The sequence below is a fragment of the Perna viridis genome, chromosome 7 (genome assembly GCF_037379345.1).
Source record: "Perna viridis isolate PV_CMFRI_1.1 ecotype Kerala chromosome 7, ASM3737934v1, whole genome shotgun sequence".
Lineage (NCBI taxonomy): Eukaryota > Metazoa > Mollusca > Bivalvia > Mytilida > Mytilidae > Perna > Perna viridis.
In genome coordinates this window covers 2,578,278-2,605,868 of record NC_142451.1, presented here as the reverse complement: position 1 = coordinate 2,605,868, position 27,591 = coordinate 2,578,278, and the positions used below count along the sequence as shown (strand labels likewise).

The 27,591-nt window shown below is 32.2% G+C and overlaps 1 protein-coding gene across 5 annotated transcripts; it reads right to left on the bottom strand.

The window, feature by feature from the left end:
• Nucleotides 1-1,353: 1,353 nt before the first annotated feature.
• Nucleotides 1,354-27,577, bottom strand: LOC148610953 (transient receptor potential cation channel subfamily V member 5-like). Of its 5 annotated transcripts, none has more exons than XM_088590900.1 (17): nt 27,123-27,577; nt 25,403-25,417; nt 22,909-23,082; nt 20,052-20,241; nt 19,280-19,433; nt 17,552-17,566; nt 16,446-16,547; nt 14,460-14,609; nt 14,093-14,175; nt 13,528-13,720; nt 12,481-12,588; nt 11,753-11,904; nt 9,739-9,848; nt 8,906-9,051; nt 6,013-6,129; nt 4,737-4,862; nt 1,354-2,201 (listed from the first exon to the last, which is right to left on the bottom strand). In XM_088590900.1, exons 1-17 carry the CDS (start codon nt 27,484-27,486, stop codon nt 2,040-2,042), a joined length of 2,361 nt encoding a protein of 786 aa, XP_088447026.1. In that variant the 5' UTR covers nt 27,487-27,577; the 3' UTR covers nt 1,354-2,039. The 5 variants fall into 5 exon arrangements, with proteins under 5 accessions (XP_088447026.1, XP_088447023.1, XP_088447024.1 ...); XM_088590897.1 differs by lacking the exon at nt 8,906-9,051 and adding an exon at nt 7,023-7,186; XM_088590898.1 differs by lacking the exons at nt 8,906-9,051; nt 17,552-17,566 and adding an exon at nt 7,023-7,186.
• Nucleotides 27,578-27,591: the final 14 nt, after the last annotated feature.

Genomic DNA, 27,591 nt, shown 5'->3' with positions numbered 1-27,591 from the left:
CAAATTCCAAAAAAGGGATTTACAAATAAATACATAAATGTATAACAGTTTATAAAACTCAACAACATAGCAGTTTATTAATATCACAATAGACAGAAAGATGGATATTGTGTTGACACAAGTACTACAACTTCTGTGTGTAACAAACAAAACTCAGATAGATGCAATATATTTGCAACAAAATGGTAAATGTAAAAATTAATGGTGAAACATATTTCTAAAAATATCCAAATGTTTCTTAGCTATAAATTTATCTAATAACAAAATGATCAAGAACATTTGATATTAAAGGTTGACATACATTAAGGGATGTTTTTTGCCCCCTACTAAGCTGAATTTCTAAACATGGTAAAAAATTGCTCCAACTGTATTTATTTTAAGGACTTAATGAAAAACAACATTACCATATTGTAATTTTTTTAGTAGTTCTTGTCGAGAAACAACAAGTCGAACATAATTAAAAACTCAACTTTTTGCAAAAATGTCTCAAATTTGGTACAAAAGAGATAATTTTTTTTCTCAAAAATATTATGCCTGCTTCAATGTTGACCAACCAAATGTTTAAGAATTCAGATAAAATAGGCAAAAATGCTTCAGAATATTAAGATATTATATGGGTCTATATTGGCACTGATACTTGTATTGCATGTGAAATGGAAAATTTACTTCCTGGTTTTGTAAAATTTAAGAAAACCAGCTATGTTGACCAATGATTATGACTTAAATGTGCAGTACAGATAAGTTATAAAAATAGACAATTGAACTTTAGATTTAACACTCGTGTTCAGCAAGTAAAAGTTTGTTCTGTCTCAAAGATCAATTTTCAGGAAAATAGGGCTAATTTCATCCATAAATGTACCTCAACCAATGATATTGTATTTTAAATAAAACTTTTTTGACCCAATAGAACAAACCAACCATTTAAGTAACCTGTCATGTCTAAAATATTACAAGTTAAAAGTATTTAAAACTGCCTTATCTATTAATGTTGATAAAGCCGTAAACAGAAATTCTACTGTTAAAGTGAATCATTGAATTCTAATGTTCATTATTTGTTTCAGTTTTTTTTTCTCTATAAACTTTACATCCAAACAACATTTCATCTGACTATGAACAAAACTGATGAATTAAAATACTTCCATAATATCTAGATATGGAAATGATCATCTCATTATTGTGTGTAGTACTATCAGTTATATATTCCTGGTGAAACATATATATAATAAAACCTGCACACAAACAGTCTAACAGTTCACTGTAGTAACAACACAGTAATTAACTAATGTTTTGAATACTTTATTTTGTGGGGCCATTTTACTCATTTGGTTCTCAATAATATTTTATTATTTATTAAATTTTTTTTTTCCAAATCCATTCCACAATGGAAGCTTTACAAAACACTTAGAAACTAGCATAAACATTAACCTGTATTTTTTTATTATTATTATTATACTACTCCAACTGTGTATATAAACCTGTATTTTCACTTATACACTCCTGAACCAATCATTGAAAACCCAATACACTCCTGTACCAATCATTGGAAACCCAATACACTCCTGAACCAATCGTTGGAAACCCAATACACTCCTGAACCAATTGTTGAAAACCCAATACACTCCTGAACCAATCGTTGGAAACCCAATACACTCCTGAACCAATTGTTGGAAACCGAAAGACGATAGCAAAAACATAACCAAGTTAAATCAAAATAATATACGTTGTGAAGTGGCTCAAATCAAATGTCAATAAGAATAATGAAATTGTGAACAATAGTCACGTTTAAAAGGTAAAAAAGGGAATTCAATACAAATAAAATATGAATAAAACATAACACTATCGAAAAATATGAGCCCAAATTTTTGTCCTTACAGGGTAAAAAGTATAACCGTGTTAGGGTTTCTGACAACATTCTGACCCTAGGCTGTAATATTTGAAATAACCAAAGTTTGGTTAAGAACTATGGCAAAAGTAGAATCAACAGTGAGAGACAGATATTCTTGGACATAACAGAACAATACAGTCACAGATACTCATAATCAGACATTAACTTTGCCCTCCTTAGCTGCAGCTGTGTTGATGATACTAGCCAGATTAGTCGTTTTCTTCAGAATTAATTTCTTTCTTTCTGCCATAATCTTCTGTTTCTGTTTCAGTCTCTGTTCCTCTCTGGCCACCCTGAGATCCTCTCTTTCTTTCTCCTGTTAATGATAAAAAAACAACATTCATGATTATCACACATGGAATCAAAATTTTCTTAATTTTAGATGTTGACGTGCTCCACCTGTGCGTTAATAAATAAACATGTCCTCATTAGAACCTCAGAAATCAACTGCATGCACATTGATATGATATGTTATACCTTGAGGTGAAGTTTAATTAAAATTCAAAAAGAAGTTAAGGTCACATTTTTAGTTGTGCATACAAGAAATAGGGTATATAAATAGAAAGACAGAATAACTTATGGACAACAGGTAAAAAATAATACTAAACTCAAAATATCATTGTGTAGGCTATAGGATTAAAGATAGTAGTGCTTCTGCTCGGCTGATGTCACTACTCATGTTATATCTGGTGCCATATGATGACTACAGCCCAGTCTCCATAATGAAAGGCCTGGGAATATCTATCTGATCAGAAATACTAACAGACTAATGCCATCTGATGACTAGAGCCCTATCCCCACCAGGTAGGAGCTGGAAATACTAACAGACTGATGTCACCTAATGATGACAGCCTTGTCCCCATCAGGTAAGGCTGGAAATACTTTCAAACTGATGCCATCTGATGACTAGAGCCCTGTCCCCATCAGGTAGGACTGGAAATACAGACTGATGCCATCTGATGACAAGAACCCTGTCTTCATCAGGTAGGGACTGGAAATACTTACAGACTGATACCATCTAATGACTAAAGCCCTGTCCCCATCAGGTAGGACTGGAAATACAGACTGATGCCATCTAATGACTAGAGCCCTGTTCCCATCAGGTAGGGGCTGGAAATACTTACAGACTGATGCCATCTAATGACTAAAGCCCTGTCCCCATCAGGCAGGGGCTGGAAATACTTTCAAACTGATGCCATCTGATGACTAAAGCCCTGTCCCCATCAGGCAGGGGCTGGAAATACTTACAGACTGATGCCATCTAATGACTAGAGCCCTGTTCCCATCAGGTAGGGGCTGGAAATACTTACAGACTGATGCCATCTGATGACTACAGCCCTGTCCCCATCAGGCAGGGGCTGGAAATACTTACAGATTGATGCCATCTAATGACTAGAGCCCTGTTCCCATCAGGTAGGGGCTGGAAATACTTACAGACTGATGCCATCTGATGACTACAGCCCTGTCCCCATCAGGTAGGGACTGGAAATACTTACAGACTGATACCATCTAATGACTAAAGCCCTGTCTTCATCAGGTAGGGACTGGAAATACTTACAGACTGATACCATCTAATGACTAAAGCCCTGTCCCCATCAGGTAGGACTGGAAATACAGACTGATGCCATCTGATGACAAGAACCCTGTCTTCATCAGGTAGGGACTGGAAATACTTACAGACTGATACCATCTAATGACTAAAGCCCTGTCCCCATCAGGCAGGGGCTGGAAATACTTACAGACTGATACCATCTAATGACTAAAGCCCTGTCCCCATCAGGCAGGGGCTGGAAATACTTACAGACTGATGCCATCTAATGACTAGAGCCCTGTTCCCATCAGGTAGGGGCTGGAAATACTTACAGACTGATGCCATCTGATGACTACAGCCCTGTCCCCATCAGGCAGGGGCTGGAAATACTTACAGATTGATGCCATCTAATGACTAGAGCCCTGTTCCCATCAGGTAGGGGCTGGAAATACTTACAGACTGATGCCATCTGATGACTACAGCCCTGTCCCCATCAGGCAGGGGCTGAAAATACTTACATACTAATGCCATCTAATGACTAGAGCCCTGTCCCCATCAGGTAGGGGCTGGAAATACTTACAGACTGATACCATCTAATGACTAAAGCCCTGTCCCCATCAGGCAGGGGCTGGAAATACTTACAGACTGATGCCATCTAATGACTAGAGCCCTGTTCCCATCAGGTACGGGCTGGAAATACTTACAGACTGATACCATCTAATGACTAAAGCCCTGTCCCCATCAGGCAGGGGCTGGAAATACTTACAGACTGATGCCATCTAATGACTAGAGCCCTGTTCCCATCAGGTAGGGGCTGGAAATACTTACAGACTGATACCATCTAATGACTAAAGCTGTCCCCATCAGGCAGGGGCTGGAAATACTTACAGACTGATACCATCTAATGACTAAAGCTCTGTCCCCATCAGGCAGGGGCTGGAAATACTTACAGACTGATGCCATCTAATGACTAGAGCCCTGTTCCCATCAGGTAGGGGCTGGAAATACTTACAGACTGATACCATCTAATGACTAAAGCTGTCCCCATCAGGCAGGGGCTGGAAATACTTACAGACTGATACCATCTAATGACTAAAGCTCTGTCCCCATCAGGCAGGGGCTGGAAATACTTACAGACTGATGCCATCTAATGACTAGAGCCCTGTTCCCATCAGGTAGGGGCTGGAAATACTTACAGACTGATACCATCTAATGACTAAAGCTCTGTCCCCATCAGGCAGGGGCTGGAAATACTTACAGACTGATGCCATCTGATGACTAGAGCCCTGTCCCCATCAGGTAGGGGCTGGAAATACTTACAGACTGATGCCATCTGATGACTAGAGCCCTGTCCCCATCTGGTAGTGGCTGGGAATACTTAGTACGCTGTTTCTTTCTCTCCTCTGTTGTAACACTCTGCTCAATAACAAGTACAACTTTGGCCCACTGTAAAAAATGAGTTCAATTTTACACAGGTTTCTTGTTGTATGGTATAGTGACAAACATGTTAGAATTTTTTCCAGTTTTAAAATAATAAACCAATACATTGGTTGTTTTTCGTTTGTAGCTTGTTTTTCTATATTTATAAATTTTGTCTAGTTCATCATTTGGAAGTATCAATATTATTATTTTGGGCAAGTTGATATCTTGAATTAACAACATTTATATTAGTTCCAATGATTAATAATTTTGGATTCCATGACGAAATCCAGATAGCCATGTGATGTCACAAATATGAACTTAACATTTATCACCCACCATCATAATTTTTGTAAAAACATGAAAATTGTTATACTACAATTATGCACAGAATAATGGCAGTGAAGACAGAAAATATCTCAGTTATCCTGGTAAGCAAGATGTTCATAACTGACATTATTTTGTTTATCAGAGATGTAAGAGTCAATTTGATAAAAAAAAATATTTAAAATTGAAGATATCTTTTATCACTGTTGTAGCCTGAAATTGGATGTATCAGGAGGTAGAAACAGCAAAAAAAAACTAAAAGCTCACAAAGAGAATACCCTCACATCAAATGGGACTCAAAGTTAAAATCTCCCTTTGATGTCATCTAACAAAAATAATATTCCTTAATGCACATCTGCATAAGATGCCAAACCTTTCTAAACAATGACATCAAAATCTCTCAAGCAGTCTAGAAGAGTTGTGCTTTCCAGGTTTTAATATGTAAAACCCTTAATTTGGATTATCTGCCTTTAAAGTCCTCCTACAGTAATTATATTCCTTTATACAAGTTTACATGTGATCCAAAGCCTTCCTATAAAATTTCATCAAACCCTTTGAGTGGTTTAGAAAGAGTTGCACTTACACATACAAGGTTTTTACATGTAAAACACTTCTCCAGGATTTTCTCCGGGCCCCCTTGACAGTGATTATAATGTTTCATGCACACCTACTTATGATATCCAACCTTCCTATAAAATTTCATCAAATCCTTTTGTGGCTTAGATGTAGCTGCACTTATAAGAAATGTGGACAAACAGACAGATGAACAGACAAGGTGATTCCAATATCCTGCCCCCAATCTTTGTTTGCCAAGGGTATAATAAAGTGATGTTACAATATATAAATATACCTGTCTGAACCACTCCTTCTGTGTTTCATTAATCAGCTGGTATGTATTACCCATCATAGCAATTAACATATTGACTAGAAGTAACGTCACCAAGATCATGTAGATGGCAAACATTATCTAAAATCATAATCAAGCTTTCATGTTTCACTTTAAATCTAACCAGTCAGCCATTTCACTGAACATATGGTACTTTGTATGTGTAATTACATATGTATATAACTATCAAGATATAAACTGGCTTGTTTGTCTCATATGAACTATTTCAGGTAATTTAGAGGTAATTGAGATAAACAGTAATTACAAAATTTAAAAACTTACTTAAGAAAGGTTAACTTAAAGAGAGAACAATAAATATAAGTATCTGTGAAAGCTGGGCATATTTCCTGACATTTTTTACAAAAAGGTTATTTATCACAGGGATGAAATATATATTTTCATATAATTAACTAATTAACAATTATTAGTTAATTGCAAGATTTAAAAAAATAAGTTCTCTAAAAGTCAAAATCTACGAGAACAAATTGTGAAATAATAAAAAAAAAACAAGCAAAATGACAAGGAAAAAAACACAAAACATCAACATTTTACAACATTTAGACATTTAAAGCAAGTGCAGCTTTTATATTTAATAAAGAGAACAAAAAATCCTAAAGTTTATACAGAGGAAATCATAAATAACAATGTTAATAAAATTGTAAAAAAAAAATCAACAAAGTCATAAAAAGAATTATAAAAACCTTAACTAACAATGAATGATGTTGGTCAATTTGTTGTAGAGCCTGAAAATACATGTACTAAAACAAAAATAAAGTAGAAAGGTAAAATTTTATTATCTCTTATAATTGTTTTCAAATACTATTAGTAAAAACTGACTATAGCACAATCAACAAAAATATTTATTTGCCACTGGACTCATACTTGATAAAAAATCTTAAGTCACAGAGTTGCACAAATCTCTTTTACCTCAATAAATCTAGACCCAAGTACACCTGTACCAAATTTTATCTTACCTTGACGAGCGTTGGGTAAGTTGAGGAATCAAATATTCCATAAATATCCTCAAAATCCCCAACACTCATTGTGAATGTTCCAAACCATGCTTCTAAACCATTGTTAAAAACACATGGTTCATTGTCTGGTGTGCAGGTAGATTGTATAAAGGCAATGTAAAATGCTGAAATGAAGTTAATCAACTCAAAATGGAAGTTAAACAAAATAAAATACAAGTTGCATTTAGACACTTTAAGTAACTCAAGTTCTAGGATAAGGAAAAGTCCAAATACAGGGTGTTAATGAATATCACTTAAAAATAATGCAAAATTTCCCAAATAAGAGTATACCTCAGACTTTTAAAATTCCAAATGCTCTATTTTCTTTCCAAACTTCAGGAGGGGCTATAAGGTACTAAGTACAAAATCTAATGATATAATTGGGAAGAAAAAGATTCAAATATGTTCATTTTCTGTTTCCATCTTTAAAAGTTCTTAAAAGTCAAAATGCAACCTTCTTAAAATCAAATTAAAGAAAAGTTAAAGTGTGGAAAGAAAAAATTGCTAACTGAGTGAAGGAATAAAACTCAATTACAAAGCAAAAGAGTGAAAAGTTACATCATAATATGGACAGATAACACAATAATTAGTTCGTCCAACTCCAATTAAGTGTCACATTTCTGAAACTTAAAATCCCAGATATATTTATGAATCTGAGACTTCTAATACCAACTACAGCAGACAATATAAAAGATCATGTATTTTCACTGTAGTTGAATGTGGCCTTTTCTAAACTTTTAAACATGCATTATGTTAATAACATTATATATTCACATGACATAACATATTATACAAACATAGAATGTTAATGGAGGGATGTCAACTCAAAATTCACTGTGGAATTTCTAAAGTATAACAGTTTCTGACCATTTGGTTGTTTTGTACATTTTTGTAATTAAATAAAGCAACAGACTTCAAATGCAATGGTTAAATATAGGCAACATGACAGCAACAATGTTTCAGTAAATAACTGAACACTTTCAATCCAGTGATTATCTCCCTTTAAACATTTATAAAAACTGTTATCCTAATAAAAAAAACTCCACACAATGCAGAAATGGATCACTACACTAGTACAAATTTGACCTATTATGAACAAAAAAGCAAAAATTCATGTTTCTACAACTCTGAAAAAGCTGACTGAAAATTCTAAAATAAAATGTGGAAGTGCATCATTTCTGTATTGTTTTAATCCCTCTATAGAGGAATTAATCTGTTTCTGGTGCAGAAAGGAGAAAGACTAACATACTATTGCTAATGTAGGATGATCTGTCTGTTTGAAGGTAACATAATAGTCACCAAACTCCCCAAGGGACATAATAAACATAGCTATAACTGACTCAATAGGATTACTGAATGGACTCCATTCCTTGTTCAAGTGTATGATGTACAAAGCTGAAATCACGATCAAATAATAATTAGGTTATCTCCTAATTTAATCCTATAATAACTAGTAAAGAGTCTTTACAAGAAGGACAGGAGATAGGTTAATCCTATAATAACTAGTTAAGAGTCTTTACAAGAAGGACAGGAGATAGGTTAATCCTATAATAACCAGTAAAGAGTCTTTACAAGAAGGACAGGAGATAGGTTAATCCTATAATAACCAGTAAAGAGTCTTTACAAGAAGGACAGGAGATAGGTTAATCCTATAATAACTAGTAAAGATTATTTACAGTACAAAAAGAGAATAATTCTACATATCTACTTAAGTCTATAATACACAACAATGACAAACACTGAGGTACCATCAGACATTAAACAGAGAAAACATAGGACATAAAACAGATTAAAATTATGGCTATTAATGGTACAGAAAAGCAGTTACACAACACAGGATTTACTTTACTCAAAACCGGATGATCTGTTTGATCAAAGTTTTCATAATAATCACCAAACTCCCCTAAAGACATCATGAACATCCCCATGATGGCCTCAATGGGATGTTGGAAAGGGGATTCAGGTGTATTCTGAAACACGATGTACATTGCTGCAAAGAAACAGATTTTTATTTACAAAACTTTAAGGTTTACAAAAAACCAAGACACCAGTATTCTAAATATAACTTGTTTACTTTGACTTCTTTAAGTTAATTATTAGCACAGCAAAACAGAACCAATATCTAGCATGCTTTTACCAGTCTTCACTAAATTATCTAATGGGCATGCAAACCATCATTTTAACATTCAAAATACTTCAAAGTTGTGAGAAACAAAATATAAAGACTGATAGAAAGGACAGCCAAAAGTACAAAGGGGAAATCTTCCAAAACTTGTTTGCATGGGGTTTAAAAAATGTTACACATATTATTGTGCTAGGTGCTGCTAGGTACGCCCCACTAGCCGCAAAAAAGGAACTTGATATCAGACAGCAACCAAAATGGCTTGTAATATATGCCCCATCTAAAAAAAAAGCCATGTATTGAATTTGAAATCAATCTGTTCATTGGGAGTGGGGATAATTGTGATGAAATTGCAGCCAAATTAAATGATGTATAGACTGACAGACAAGGTGATTCCAATATATATACACCTTGTCATCTTAAGTGAGGTAATTAAATCACTGAGCAATTATTGTAGATAATACCAAACATATGTTATATAAATACCATTACCATGACAGTACCAGTCCTTCATTGACATTCCTCTATCAACTGACAGGACAAATAGATACTTACACTGTGAAAATCCAACAATAAATACAATATAAATGATGAAAAATCTCAGCAAGTCTCCCTTTACCATCTTATAGATCATGACAACAAAGGGTCCAAGGATACGAAAACCTCTGAAAACAAAAAAAATAATAAAAAAAAATAAAAATACATCAACTCTGAGATTTTATAAAATTTATTGTGAATCCCATCATTGATTATATTACTAAATGTATCAAAGTTGTATTTCAGGATTTGACAAAACAGTGAAAGTGGAAAAATCTTTGATGGAGGATTGATGAGATTTGGCACAAATGTTATGACAGACAGGAAGTTAATACCAACCAAGCCAAAAAGCTCACACAGAGAACAAAATACATGTATCTATAATCACATCAAAACCTTTCCCATAAAAGATTGGAGAGTTAGAATTAAAGGAGATGAACATTTATGTAACCCTAAAATAATAATAAAATATTATAGCAAACAGAAATTAATGCACCCAAGCCAAAATTTTGACATATTACAACCCATCAAGCTGAAACTGTAAACCAAATTATGAATCACTACCATGAAGAATTGCCAAGATCAGTGAAATGAAATTTAAAAAAAAAAAAACTTTAAAAGGAAACAAAGACGTTTTGGAAATAGAAGCATAATCATGTTGAATAAAGTTTACACATGGTACAAACCATAACCATATTTAAAATCATTCTGATGAAGGTTTGATGAATTTTTTTGTGACAAAAATGTACAAAATCAAAAGCAACTAGAAACCCTGTTTATCACAGAAGCCCCCCCCCCATCATTTGTTAGTAGTGATATCAAATGTGTCTGTAAGACACTAATGATGCCCCCGCTTGCTAGATTTGCGAAATTAGGAACATGTTTATTTTTGTATGAAGAGATGGTTTGCAGATTCAGAAATCCTTCCAAGACTTGTGTTACTCATGGTCTGGGGATCAATTTGGGAATAAAAAATTCCTAAATATATGCATATCTACAAATAGTATTCTGGCCACATAGTGTCATGAAATTCTGTTTGGTAGTATCAGACTAGTTGCAATGAGAAAAAGAGGACCGATGGAACGACTGACAGACACATCAGAAATTTTAATACTCCCAATAACAAATCCTTAACTTTTTTGAATATATTTCTGACAAAAATTACAAAGTCTAACTATCACCCAGTTCCTTAATATTCCAGAGTCCAACTATCACCCAGTAATATTTCATGAAAATCAAGATCCTATGACCTTGCACACCATCATTATGTGTAGAAACATCCTGCAAAAAATATTTTAGATACAGTTCAAAAACTACAGGAGGAGATAGCCATACAAGCCATATAGCCCTATTTCTGAAGAAAATAACTAAGTCTAACTTTCACCAATTTCCGCAATATATCATATAAATCAAAATCTTTTGGCCCTGCACACCTTCATCATGTGTAGAAATATCTTGTAAAATATTTTAGATGTAGTTCAAAAACTGTACAAGGAGATAGTCGGAAAAGCCATGATCATGTATAATCTGAACGGACAGGGGTAAATCAATATGCCCTTGACAGCTTGTCGCAGGGCATAATAAAAAAAGTTCATTTCAGCTGAAAAAAAATACACACAGTACAAGGAAACAAGCTGATGCTGAATGCAAATTTTAAAGAATTGTAGAAATTTAGGCAAGAAAAATAATCGAATAGACATACTGTAAACTAGAAAATTTTTGCACCACATTTTTTTTTTGATGATTTCTGCCATAAATCTGCTTTTGCAAAGTTTTAAATTCGGGATTGTTCATCAAGTTGAACTGTAATGTTCCTCAAAGAAAATATTCGTGACAGATTAAATAAATAAAACTGCCACGAAAATTTCATGGTTTACAGTACACAAGTATGCATGGTTGGAAAAAAAATAATATTATGTTAATGTAATATGGATGGACAGTTAATACAACTATTCTTAGTGTCATTTTTTCCTATTACCAAGCTATTCTATTATGTGATTAGAGAACAATATATTATGTAATGTCAACATACCTGCAGAAAAACAAGAAGTACGGAGCCGTACCCAATATAGCTAACACAGCAACATGGTCCTCATACTTAGTAGAACATGTAGCTCTACCAGGTAACATTAACACCACACATACACATGACAGCAGAAATAGAGCCTTCATAGGAGCACCGCTCTGTAAAGATACCCAAAGTTGAACAGATGAAGAGGGGGAATCACTTTATAACACACCAAGAAGATGTTATAAATATAATGGTAACAGTTACATATAAATAATATTAGCAGAATAGAGAGCTTTACATCAAATATTCAGTTTATACTGTACCTTGTAATTTGTGTTTTCACTTCTTTTGGCTATTTCTCTATGACAATTTAACATACATGTAAGTTTAGAACTAATATGTTCACAATACCTTTGAAATGCTTGTAATCAGCTTACTTGTTGTTGTGTAAAGAGTCTGTTGTCAATACCACTTTTGGTTGATAATTTAATAAACATGGATAAACATTTTGCCATGTGACGGTGGTGTCACCAATGGTTATTGATAACATACTGGTTATACTGATACTAAGATACTTGAAGTTAATCAAGGATTGACTCATTTTGACTGTACATTAATATTTTTGTTCTTTTTTTTAAATAACATAAATACCTGTGGTATACACTTGGAAATAATGCACGTTATTTAGTGTTAATAATATATATGATTGTCTTTGTATTTATAATTCTTCAAAAAGAATACAAGCTTACAAGTGTTGTGAAAAAAATGTTGAATCCCTGATGGTATATCTCTTTCATGGCTAGATAGATGTATACAATAGATGATAGTAAAACTATTACTTCTAATGCCCAACGGATCTGAAAAAAAAATGGACAAATATTCATATTTGAATACAATACAAATTATTGCACGCTGTAGATAACTTGCAATTATCTATATAATACCATAAAAGTATTTTTTTGCAGGTGGTAAATTTTCCGACTCTGTTGTAAAAAAAAAATTGAAGGGCAAAAGTCCAATAACATCTGTAAAATTTGTCAAATTTAATATTATTAACTACAAATGGTGACTACTGGTAACAATCCTACAAAATTTGAAAAAAATTCCTTCAAGCAATTTCTGAGTAGTTACTTCCATGGATGGATGGACACTGGTATAACTATTTCCCCGTCCACGAAGCAGTTGGGGACAATAATTACTTTATCTGCATTATTTAATGCGAGATTATTCTTCTGTCTCTAGTTAAGTACATATACTTAAACCTATAACATATATCAAGTTGTCAAGAACAGGCCTGGGTGCCACAAAACTTTAAAAATACTTAAATCTGAAAATATTCTTAACTTCCATGGTAACTTCAGAGTATTTGAAACTGATGACATTACAAACAGTTACTAATTTTCAGACCTTAAGTAATTTTTAAAGTTTTGTGATGCTATATCCAGAATTATTCAAAATACATGCATTAATATGTTTAATTTAGAAAATACCCTATCACTTACATTAACTGCTTATTTTTTTCCTCTAAAATGCATGTGTATTCAAAGTTCAAATTAGAGAAATATAAAAATAGTGTTTTTTACATACACTATATTTATACTTCTCTAATTTGAACTTTGAACAATCAATTAATCTCCCTAAATTAGGTCGATTAATCCACTGATTTTGGTTTAACTTCATATGGCAGATATGGGAAGTCTTTGGTGTGACTTAACTGGGGATCAAATCCACAACCGGAAGCACTTCAGGCAAGTATGATACCAAGAAATCACAAGGGGTAGATAACTAATTGTTACCTTGTCATGATAACTACAAGCCTTCAGTAGAAAGCAGGGATCAGCAGCAGGAGTAGTTGTGTTATTTAGGCCATTCCCTGTAAGGTTATAGGTCTGTTCAGTTCCTGGACATTTATCTACCCCAGGCCTAAGGGCAAAGGCAACCAGGAATACAATAAAATAGGCAATAAAAGCCAGAAATCTTCTGTAAAATCTGTAAAAAAACAGAATATCAATTTGAACACATCATGTATGATACATGTTAACAAAAGGAGTTCAATCACTGTGTGAATGTAAATGTGAACTATACTGAAAAGGATTTGGCCTTTAATGACTTCTAACCTTGTGTACTCAAGTTTTGTATGTGGAAAACAGATGGACATTTTTCCCTTGTGCCAAGTGAGTGTGTAAACAAAATTTGATGCCTGTTGCAAATGGAAAATAGATTAGGTATCAAAACTGGCATGTTTGCAACAAGAAAAAAACACCACCAATATTTTTTAATACTTAAATAATTTTTCAAGCAATGAGACAAGACCATAAAGTTTTCACAAAAATAAAGACTACTAAAAAAATAGCTCATTACCTAAATCTGGCAAATGTAATCCACTTCTCCTTCAGTAGATTAACAACTAATCCATCCATCATACTTAGATGGCTTTCTTCTTCCTGAGACAGAAAGGCATATATGGCCTATTCTATTACTTGACACTCTAACAAAAGGCATCTGAGAATTCACATGTAAATTGTCACATTCTGTTCAAGATTTCACAAGTTGTTAAGGTGACACACATTTGCACATAATCTGCTTGAAAATTCAGTTCCACTCAAAAATTCACAAAAAGTTTAAACTTAAAAGTCATAGAAATGTATCTTCAAATACATATTTATCAACACATCAAATAAGGGTACAAAATCTTTTTTTTATTACTGGTACAGTTGCCAGTACTTACCCCATAAACAACCAGACTGAGTACAGAGTCTTTATTAATTTCTCCTGTCTCTGATATAGTATCTATATACTTCAATGGATAACCAGCACATGTCACATTACCATATATCCATACAACTTGTCTAACCTTCTCTAAAATGTGTTCATACATCTAAAACAAAGTTTCATAGCATTAGCCAGACTTAAAAAAAATCTCACTGCAATAAATTCTTGCATGTTTTATAATTGTATTTTCTTTTACTACATGTATAGGTAATTTTTTGTATATAATGAAATTTTAATTTATTGATATTTCTAATACAGCGAAACTTCTCCAAACCGGCCACCACTGGGACAAGAAAAAAATGGCTGGTTTATAAGGGAGGCCAGTTTTGTGAAAAATAGCAATGCATTCTAAGAGCTGTTTCCATTAATGTGTTCTATAACCCTACACCTTGTCAGTTTGTTGGTTGAGACATGTTTAATGCCAATTCATAACTTTTGGCCTTTTATTACATTTCAAAGCTTGCATCAATAAATGATTTGATTTTCCAAATGGTACTGCCGACAAAATAATGTTCACGGTTTTGAAAAAATGTGTATTAAAGATCAAAGGGCTATTGATGGTAATTAATTATTTGTATTCCTTTTCATAAATTATCTATCAACAAAGTCTAATAATTTCACCCCTGTGTTGTTTTGGCTTGGGTTCAGGTCACATAAATTGACAGTTAAAAGATCGTATAGATCGTACAATTAAATGAACCCGGTTGCCTGATGTGTGTACACACCAATTAACAGCCAACCAGTAATAAAATGTAATGTCTATATAAATTTGTTGTTTTAACTACTGTCCTGTTCAATTATCATCTGTCTACTGATGAAATGCAAACTGATCAGTAAATGAATTATTAATTGCATAATATTACGTAATCATTTAAAGTTTTGTTGACATATTTATTACAGGTGAACAATAACCGGGCGGCCGGAATTGAGAGGTTGTTTTTATTTGAAATATGTAACTAAAAGTGTGAAAAACCAGCCAATGTACGGTTTATGAGGGTGGCCGGTCTATTGAAGACAAAACACACAGGTTTTAAGGTATATTGGCCGGGAATTTTGAAAACAGCTGGTTTGAAGGGAAGACCAGTTTTCTGAAGGTCCAGTTTGGAGAAGTTTCACTATATAAAGCAAACAGTTATTGAAGTAAACAGAAGTACTATTCTTATAAACATAATGAAAAAATATGATAGATGAGAATGTACAAATATTGAAATAGAAATCTGGTCAGAAAGGTCAAGTTGTGAACATTTTACCATCTAAGATACAAACAAATGTTGAAGTAGAAATCAGGTCAGAAAGGGCAGGTCATGAAAATTTTACCAAATTAGATAAAAACAAATATAGCAACAGTAAAACAAGTTTACATATTCAATATCAACACTTTCTGAACATCTGGTTTAGCAGTAGTATGATTAGGTGTTAGAAACAAAAGGTACTGTCAGAAATAAGTTAAGTGTATGGTGCTAAGTGTTGGGATTGCGATCAAGTATGTGAAAATTATGCTTTACTTGTTGAAACTGACCAAAATTAATTGCAAATCTGAAGATGTTGACAATATAAATATAACTTCTCTCCACTGAGTTCCTAACCAAAAGAATGAAACCAATCAGTGCTATTTACTTACATCCTTTCTGCACAGGATGGCAGAAAGAGTCACAGGAGTGAAACCATCATGTGTTGTTTACTTACATCATTTCTACATAGGATGGTAGAAACAGTCACAGGAATGAAACCATCGTGTGTTATTAACTACATCTTTTCGGCATAGAATCAGTTAAGAGTCGGGGGAGTGAAACCATCATGTTATTTACTTACATCTTTTCTGCACAGGATGGTAAAAAGAGTCACGGAAGTGAGACCATCATGTGTTATTTACTTACATCTTTTCTGCATAGGATGGCAGTAAGAGTCAAGGAAGTGAAACCATCATGCATTATTTACTTACATCCTTTCTGGGTAGCATGGCTGAAAGAGTCAAGGGAGTTAATCCTTGTCTGTTCTTTATGTCCAACTTGGCTCCCATTTGTAACAACAAATCAAACATTTCCTGTGAAGAAATTGTTTAATGTTATTGACAAAGAATGACTTGAAATTGTTTGTTAATAATAATGTATCATTACCTCAACATGTAACACCATATATATTTGTAAAGAAATAAAGTAAAAATAATTTTACAATGTTATTTTCTTAATAAAACAAGACGAAACTTTTTCACTAAAATGAAAACTACGCAGAGTGCTAGATTTCCATTAACTTAGATAAAAATATGTAATTATGTAGTTGCTGAAAGTTACATAAATTCCATTAAACTTCCTATTGTATACCACATTACTACATGTATTAACTAGCCCAGCAACCCATCATAACTGTAACTACAATAATACACTAAAATATGTTATTTCAAAATTATATAAATACCCATAAATTACAGGGAATAGTTTCCTTGGCAAATGCAGCAAAATATAACAATACATAAAAGGTTAAATTTGTGGCTAAAGACTAAGCAGGGGTATAGGCAAATTATAGCAGTACTGCAGTCTGGGATAGGACAGATAAATTCTTCTAAATGAAGCAGTAATTTAAATCAATTCGCCTAAACAAATAATAAAATAAAAAATAAATGTTTAAAAAATTCAACTAAAAAGCTTCATAGAGCAAGTTAAAATCTATCATTGGCACTTGAGAGAAAAAAATTTTGAATAAAGACTCGGCTGAAGAAGAATTGTCTCATAAACTGGTGGACTGATTTGGAAATCTAATCTCCCCAAGACTGGTGGACTGATTTGGAAATCTAATCTCCCCCAGTGATTAAAAAATCTAGTGCAAATTTATTTACTCCTTCTGAATATTAACTAGAGAGTATTTAACAATGGCATATATATATTTGTGATCTTAGTAGCAAATGATGCATCATTTTTTAGTATGGAGGGATTCTTGTTCAGAAATTTCAGTGAATGCAAATTCTAGCTGTAATATACAACACACATAATTCTAATTACACAATATTTATACACAGAAGGTGCACAAAGGTACAAATTGCAAACATCAAACCTTTTTTGGAGAATGCTGCAATCCCAGAAAGGCACAAAAAAGTGAATTGTATATATATATATTCATACAGAAATAAAAAAAATATTCATACAGAAATATATATATATCTCAAATACAAGTACATGTAGTACATGAAGTACATGTATTGTGATGAATATTAGTTGCATACACTAAAGTGAAAAGTCTTTTTTTTTACCAATTTTCTAACATATTTCACATGCATTGTTATGAAATCAAATTTATGGATATTTTTAAATATCTGAACAGATATAAGGCAAGCAATACTACAACAATAATATGACAATGTAGTTTTAATATCTACATTTCCGATTATATTAAAGATAAAATAAATTATCAAATATTACTTGGATAATATTTTTGAAGATTTCAAGGCAGAAAATCACAAATTTTTAATAGCTTATATCAATCAAAATAACGAATTTTTAATAGCTTATATCAATCAAAATAACAAATTTTTAATAGCTTATATCAATCAAAATAACAAATTTTTAGTAGCTTATATCAATCAAAAGAAAACCATAGAAAGAACTACGGAAAAGCTATGGCTTGAATTTACTGAATCTATTTAACTTCAGATAAGTCCTTCCTGGAGTTTGTACATTCCTTTATATCCATCCATTACTGTCTTACAAGAAACTTAATTCTTGCCAAGTTTAACTATATTTAAAAAAAAAATATCATTTCTTTCAAGCCTGATTATATTTCCTGTATTTTCCAGACTATAAGTCAATGTGGAGTGTAAGTTGAAATGCCTAATTTTGACCAAAATCAACAAAAAAAAACCATAGATAAGTCGAATTTGCCAGATAAGTTGAGGGTCAGACCAAACATGTGCATCTATATCATAAGTGTCAGCGGAGATACAAGTAGAGTGGTTTGTTTTTCACAGCATATTATTCCAGCAATGTTACTACGTATAGTATTTCTGAATGAAATGAATATTTGTTTTTTTTGTTAAGGTGTACTTTGTGAGTTTAATGATTTTTATTGAATTCCATGCCAATTACTCTGAAGCCTTAGATCATCAGGTGTACGAAATAGTAAAACATGTCAAGCGTGGGCACCAAGGTGTAAATTTAGCAGGAAATTAGCTTGATGCATAGGTCATAATTACGAGCAGTAATTAATGTATAAATACAAAAACGAACATTTTTACCTTTAAATTTGGTTGCAATTAGCCATTTAGATAACACTTTAACTGATAATAATTTGAGCCACATGTAAATGTGAAACGACATAACATAAATGGGTATAAATTTGCATATTAAAGGACCGAAAACTCTGGAAGACTTGATAATGTCTTACCAGTAAAAAAAAGAGTTTTGTTAACATATCTTCGGAAGTTTGCTTATATATTTTAACGTTTTTATTAGCATCTTCGTATTCATTCATAAAGGATAGTGGCACTGATCAATAATCTTCGAGTTCAATCGCCAGTTTGACTGTTTGAGTGACAGCTTTCATTGATTGCAGTTTACTCAAAATTTTGAATAAAAAATATTGATTTATAGTCCTGAAAATACAGTACTGTACTTCAACCTGTAAATGCAGTTTTAGCTTGTTTTTATAACAGACTTATTAACCATTAAAACTATTAAGACATGCATATTAGAATATGTAATAGAGCTGTTAAATATCTATAGATAGTGACAATCTGAAGAAAAAAATTCTAAAATGGACAGAACAAACGTATTTAGAGAGACATACCTTCTTATCATGTATAACAAGCATGTGCATAACAGTATTGCCATTAGTGTCCTGTAGGTTAGGATTAGCTCCCTTTGCCAACATTAGACGAACACACTCTTCTTGGTCCAGGCAGGCAGCAAAGCTTAATGGATACTCTCCAAAATATACATGGCTAAAATAAATCAATCAAGATAAGAATAGTCTATACATATAACATAGGATGCATAAGAAGTTTGCAAAGTCTACTGTAGATCAGCAGACAACTAAGATACATATACATAGTGCAGTTTGACATTGCTCTCTGTCCTTAGGCAAAGAAAAAAATATGTCTGTTTACATTTACCGGACTTACCCTATATTTCTGCCCCAACCTTAAGCCATTTTATCAAATAACTAAAAATAAAAAATGATAATTGGAAAAAAACGAAAGTACAGTTTGTCAAAGTGTTTCTGCCGTTTGAGAAAACATGGCTTTTTGCATTCTTCAATGTGTATGGTCAACCAAGTCGTAACGGAAGCCCTAAATATAGTTATTACTAATACATATGAAGATATTATTAACATGTCCATTAAAAAAAACACTCAGAGACTAATAATTTGGTTGAAGTAAAAGTGCCTAAAAAAATTAGAAAATGAAAATGCAAACCTAGCTATCATATTTTTTTTAAGAATGTCACCTTACACAGACACATTTTTTTTATCTTGGCCTTACTTATGTTTAAAATTTTAGAGCCATAATTGGATACTAAATATGTCATATCATTTTAGTACTTTGAGTTAGATGTAATACCCTCTAAAATTGGTTTTCTCACAAAGATCCACCCATTCATGTTCTAAGGAGTCAGTCCTGGATTCTTTCTGGTCATCAGGATTAAAGAAGTTGCCTGTAGCTCTCTGATGATAATCAGCACCATGATCAAGTAGAAATTTTACCATTGCAGGGTCTTCATTTACAATGGCAAAATGTAATGCACTCTCACCTATAATAAAATAAGGATTAAACATGTAAATTAAATTAAACAATTCACAAATTTCTCCAGTGAACCTCATTTGAATGATACATTAGCTATCATAAATATTCTTATTTCAAAATAGGTAGAAAAGACTCAGTAATCCTAGTTTAGTAAAAATTAAATTTCAATCAAATTGCTACAAAGATATTTTGAATATACAAATGTGAATTGTTCACTTCTATCCTAAATATAAAATAGATAAAAGTCCCCCAAACTGAACCAAAGAAAACTTAAAAATTTGACTTTCAAATTGTCAAAGGGAGTTTTTGATTTAAACAAAAGGCTCCGAGGAGCCTGAATCGCTCACCTGGTTGAATTCTGACTTTCAAGGGCAATAAATTTAACAAGAAGTTGTCCAACAACTTTAACTCAAGAAGACTTTGGTAAGACTTATCATAAGGATCATTTCTGCATTTGAAAGTTTCTTTCTATCTATCAAAGTTTTCAAGATATTGACTGAAAACTGTAAAAAAAAAAGGGCAATAATTCTCATAAGAAGTTGTCTGACAACTTTTATGTCTGAAGATTTTTGTAGTCCTAAAAATAAGGATCATTTCAGCTACTGAAAGAATTTAGCTAAACCTAATGGTTTTAGAGATATATGCGAAAAACTACTATCTGACCCCTATGTTCTACTTTTAGTAACGGCAGCCATGTTTTTCGACGGATCAAAAATCCCCATACCAGATCTATGCAGGATACCCCAAGGAACATTTATACAAAGTTTGGTTTCAATTGGTAAAGTAGTGTCAGAGGAGAAGATTTTTGAAAGAAATAACAAGGCTTAATGGTTTAAAATGAAAATTTGACCACAAATAGATCTCATCATGCTGAAAACTTTCACCCATGTCAGAATTTAGCTAAACTTAACAGTTTTGGAGATATATGCGAAAAACAACTGTCTGACCCCTATGTTCTATTTTTAGTAATGGCGGCCATGGTTTTTGAAGAATAAAAAATCCCCTCACCAATTCTATGCAGGATATCCAAAGGAACATTCATACCAAGTTTAGTTCCAATTGGTAAAGTAATTTCAGAGGAGAATAGTTTCGAAAAATTGTTAACAACAAAGACAACGACGGACGCAGGTAATGGCAAAAGGATATAACTCATGCTTAACAAATTAGTTCTTCTATTTTTCAACTAATTTCTTACTATGTACCTCCCTAAAAGGTTACATCCATGGAGTAATCTGGCTTAACTTATTTATATATCTTTCTTTGATACAAGAATTTTATGTTTGGATTAAAATTGATTTTATTGAAAGGTTGAATTTAACAACAAAGAAAAGGCAGATTTTGAACTACATTTGTATCTGTTGATTTTGAAAACAAAATCAAAGTCGTATTACTGATTATATAAAAGGAAAAGCAGAGAACTTGGTGAATCTTTAAAAAGAAGAGATCACATTCAAAACTTAATATAAAATATAAAAAATAAATGCCCCCCCCACCTTTCATGCTAAACATATATGGTTTAGCAATAAATTCATACAGGATACAATGTATTTATCATTTTGTTGTGGTTTTTGCCAAATTTCTAGCAATTGTTACAATGTTATCACCCTTATTCAATACAAAATTCATTAGAAACTTGTTTTTGCTATAAATTTATTAGCCTGCATTCATTTGCAGACAATCCTTCAGCAATTCTGACACAAACTAAGCACATACATTTACCAATATTATTTTCTCCTCTTGCAATTAGCATTGATTAGCTTGGGGTAAATTTTTACCTGATTGACTTTATTACCTCACATTTCATTCTTTGACAATACCTCAAAAGTCAAAGACTAATGTCATGAAATCATACAAGTATACAACCAACTGTGTAATGGTGATATAACAAGGTATTGTTTGAATTTGGAATTATTTTGGAATTAAGAAAATGCCTAAAAAATAAATTTTTAAAACTAACCTCTAATAGGGGGTTAGTCATGCCGGCATGGCTAAGGGGTAGGGTTAGTAGGATAACCAGTCAAGGAATCTTACTAAACCCCATTGGTAATGATGGCATGACTAACTCCCATAGTAGGGGTAAGTTTAATAAATAATTTTCTTACTTATTTTCTTAAATCCAAAATAGTTCTAGATTTAAATGACACCTTGTTTTATACTCATAGTTCAATTTTCTAGGATATCATTCTGAGAATAGATATGCTAATACAGAAGAGATTTGGGAGGAGAAGAATGTAAACAAAGTCTCTTTTTAACTAAGAGACATAAATTATCAAGTTCATTGAAATAAAAGATTTTACACGATAAAATAAAATGATATGTCATCTGTATGAACAACTAAGAATAAGAGAAAATACATTCATCATTTTACCATAAATTGATAATTTCCTTGATGAACACATGATTTTCCATAAGGAGACACTTTTTATCAATTAGAATTTTCATGCCAATTTTATTTGGTTAAAATCACTGCCCTTCACATCCTGTTTATCAAAAATAAAATATTCATGAAAGGATGAAGATTATGACTGATAAGTATGTTTAATAAAACATGCTCAACACATTTTATGCTCCTGTCAGAGGATCAAGAACCCAAAAAGGTTACAGTTCTGAAGTACTAATTTCAGTTCAATGTCCCACCACTGCCACCATTATTTAATTGCTCTTGTTACCTTACCATAATACTCATCCTTGAGATAAATATCATTGATCAGTTTAGGATATCTTTTGATGAGTCTCTTAGCTAAATCAGCATGAATGGCAGTGGATAACAGCACACAGATATGAAGAATGTTTTCTCCAACAGTTCCTCTCTTGTTGACATCCCAGCATTCTTCACGATACTTACGGTCTGTAAAATAAAAAAAATAAATACCTAAACATCAAAAGGACCAAATATATTATATTTGTTGTTTTTAAACAAATGCTTCCATGTATTAATTTACAAGAATTAAGTATGTACATGAAGTTATTGTGAGTGTAATGTTTCTGAATGTACTGAAACATGTTCTTACCATTATTACTTTTCTACATTACAAAGTTAAATAAAGGTAAATACAGAAAAATTTCATAACTTAGGACTGAATCCAACTTCAAATGAAGTTAAAACCCTTCATGGCCTGTAGATACAAAAAGACCACATAATAAGTGTATTTAAATATAAAGGTTAACTTAAGCTAAAAAAATGTTGGTAGCTGCCTTCCCAGCTTTTATCTTATAGCTTCCAAGAAAAACAAGCAGTTTGGCAAGTAAGCAACACAAAATATAACCTGAATAACATGCAAATAAAAACAAAACCATAAAACAATAAATGGAGATGATGCAAATTTATGCAACTATCCAAAAAATGCATAATAAATCTGTAATGGTAAATAAAGCATATTGAAATAAATAGCAAAATAATAAAAAAAAAAAAGATTCCATGAAGTTTCATAAAATTCCATTCTGTGGAGTAGAAGGAGTAACAGATAAGGTCCCCATATGTGTATCAGAGGGAAAGAAAGACCCCAATTACTATCCTCCCTCCACCTGCCTAAAAAGTGGCATACATCACTCACTACAATTAAATTGTTTAATCAATCATTGTTGTCAAGAATAAACATATATAGCAGTAACATCATTTAAGGCTTGTGGGAGACAGAGCTATTTATTTGTATTAAAATTTAACTTTATTGATAATGTATCGTTATGTTGTTATATTACTGATGTTTCCACCAACTGAAATATGCAAGACTTTTCATAACACATGATATGTGTTTGCATTAACAGTTCAAACAATCATATTTTCATTGCATAAGTCATTTCCGACAAAAACATTTTGAGCCATTCATGTTTTGACTGAGGATCTACAAATTTAGGACATGGCTCATTCTCCATCCCTATGAATATTTTTTTTTAATTATTGACAAAGAGACCTGCAGCAAAATTTAATTGCTATCCAATGATGTTGTTGTATTGTATCTATCGACAATTCTGCTAAAAATTGTTCTACCGAATTCATATGACTGAAAATTAATTGACAGAGACAAATCATACAAAACATTAATTTCTGAACAATTCAATCAGGAAGAGCAAGTTTAGACCCCAAGACACTAGAAATAAAACCCAAGATCATTAAAAGACTGGATGAAGCTAGAAGTTTTTCATGTGTTAAAATTCATAGATTTGACATGTCTAGAAAGTTGAATAGATCTTTTCCCAGGAGTAAACTACATATAACAGTGCATGTCATAGTTTTTCATCTGATTATTTTCATATTGCATGATTAATACATGAAATATATTTTTGATGTTCCTCACATTTGTGCATACTAAAAGCTACGTGTTCATGTATGGGTACTCATATGTTTGGCAAAAAATATAGTTGCATTAGTACCATTCAAGTCACCTAGGTGCATTGTAAGCATAATCAATTTTGGAAGTGATTTTTTTTTGAGGGCAGAAAAATTGCAAAATAATCTCCATTTACAGGTCATATTTAACCAAAATAACCATTACTGGTGAGTGGCAACACCATCTTGCATTTCTAGCCTACTTCAAAAAGTATTATAGGGGAATGACAATGGTAAATCAACTAGGTTAACACTGGCACGGAAAGTACACATACAAAGAGTTACTTGTATACAGGGAAATATTTACTGATCATAACAATTACACCATGTTTAACACCACATTAACCATGTTGTTCAATAAGTATGTCACTCTAAATCATAAGAGTTCAAGTTTGTTCAATTTATAAAAAAAAAACCAATAAATCCAATATTGTCAGATTGTAGATGTAACATAACTATGCAAGTACTGTACTCATGGTAGTATATTTTCAAAGTTATTTTTTACAATTTCAATGAACAATGAATTCAAACTCTATCCAAATTGTCCATATTGAGGTTTAAATAACGCACCCAGAGTCAAGATTTGAATGTTGATGAAAAAAGACAAAGCAATTCTAGAGTCTGTTACATGCCTAATGCTATGTGCAATCCTGTTTCCCTGAACTAAATGAAGTCAACTCTCAGAATTTGGTAAATTATTGTTTATAATGAAATACACTAATAAACCAATAGGTTTTGTATATGGGAGGTTTCTGATGCTGGATGTACATTACATTTACAAATTTATAAATGGGAGAAATATATTGTTGGGTTGATAATGACCAAGCCACAGAAATCTTACCTGGTAATGTGTCAGCTACAAACAAGTGGAAAATATATAGTCAGAGAACTACAAACAACATCAATAAAGAATTTTACACCTTTCTTTTCTTCCATACTGTAAATCAATGTACATTGTGTGTACCATGTAAGTACATAGTGATGTTCATTTCAGTGTAATCTTTTTCCTCCAATAATATTTTGGGCTTATTGATAATGTAGAATGTTTTGTTGTACATGTATATCTCCAGGTTTTATTATTCAGCCATTCAACTAGATATATATTTACTACACATTTGTAAAGGTGCACAACTAATAAACAAGTAAGTGCGCAGATAGTATACATGTAGATAACCCATGTACATGTACAATTACATGTAAAAATCAAGCTGAAAACATAAATCTATATCCTAACTTACTTTTTCTTAGAGAAAAGTAGAAACTTCATATATTTCAAGTTAGTGATGTTTTTATCAGTCAATATGGAACCTAATTATTATACATGTACACGTATGATAGAAGGACCTGAAGCACATATTTTCTTTGTCTATAACTCTTTTACTTCAATGTACTTTACATACAAGAAAACTGTCCTCAAGAAGGAAATGATATTTCATATTGTTTACTATACATCATCATGCATCTCCTCAAGAATAAGTGGATTAGATCAAAAAAGATTTGCAACCAACTGAAATCTCAAATTAACACGCAGCAGGAAACAAGATCTTGTTCTTACTTAATCAATAATAACAACCTGACTTTAAATGAACATAAGTAAAAAAACATTATTAAAAACAAATATTGAAATAAAATTCTGTAAAATCTTAGACTTACATGTAGCTTCATGTTCATACCATATTTTTTTTTAAAAAAAAAAAAGAAAGAATGCAAAACAATTTTCCTACACCCCCCACAAAATTTTTATGAATATGAAAATAATTCAAAATTAAATTCATAATTTTCAATTTAACCTATCAAACTTTTTTGTTTCACAAGATAATTAAATGAAATCTTCGGTTTCCCACTCTTTCATCACTTGGGCAACTATTACAATTTATTTCAGAACATTTCAACTAAAAGGGAAAATGTACCTTACTTTCACTTATTTATTAAACTAATAAATAGAAAGGTCAGTAAATCTCATTCTTCGCTGCATGATAGTTTATCAATAAACTGCTGATCAACAAGTTTCTTATCTGTATCATATGTCTCTGATCAGACTGATATCTGACTGATTCAATGCTAAAATTTTCTTATATTCATGTACATGTTTGTTTTGATGAATTTGATAAATGTTAATAAAAACCTCAGAAGCCTGAGTTGAATAATATTTAAAAATTTCAAAATATCCTTGACAAGCCATATGAGTTGTTTTGTGGTGAGTTTTACATCCATACAAATTTTGGTACAACCATATACAAATGTACGATCTGTCTCAAAATGTTGCCATTTTTTATCTGCATGCTTTTCTGTATTGTGTGTAGTGATGCTGTTTATTTGAGTGTCGTATTTGCTTCTGTTAATATGTTGATTTTAAACCTCATTAGAATTGTCGTTGTAATATCTTTTAAGTACCAACTTGAAATATTTTAGATTTGAACTTCGAACAGTTTAAACTTTACTTCCAAAAATGGACAACAGTACAAAAAATGTATTATAATGGGTAAACAGAACAGCTAATGAGGAATCTGATAGGTGAACCATCAAGCTATTATACAAAAGTTGTTATCAGATGTATATACCTGGTTTGTTCCTTAAATAATTGGCCTCAGCATCTGGAAAATTCATATCGATTAAAGCCAAATCTCTTTCTTTCAATCGTTTGTCTTTTCCTATCTTAGGTTTACGGCTTTCTCTTTCTTGACTTCTCATCATGATCAAATCTACAATTGGAATTTTCTTCCCTCTTCCCTCGTCATAGAGAAAATTTTTAACCTCATTATTTATTTTATCATCAACCTCTTTGAAATTTTTTGTCCATCTTGCCCTTTTCATTAATTCTACAAGTTCACCCCCACCCTTCAGATCAACAAGATTGTAAAGTTCTTTTGCTCCAGCATCTGCTTGCTCTTTGACACTGGATGCAACGACTGTTGTATTCCCCATGGTTTAAAAGGAAAATCCTCTGGGACAAAAGTTCGTCTCATATGTAAACAAACTCCATCTTGAATTTTACATTCACGCAGGGGCACTTTAACTTCCGGTTGAAGG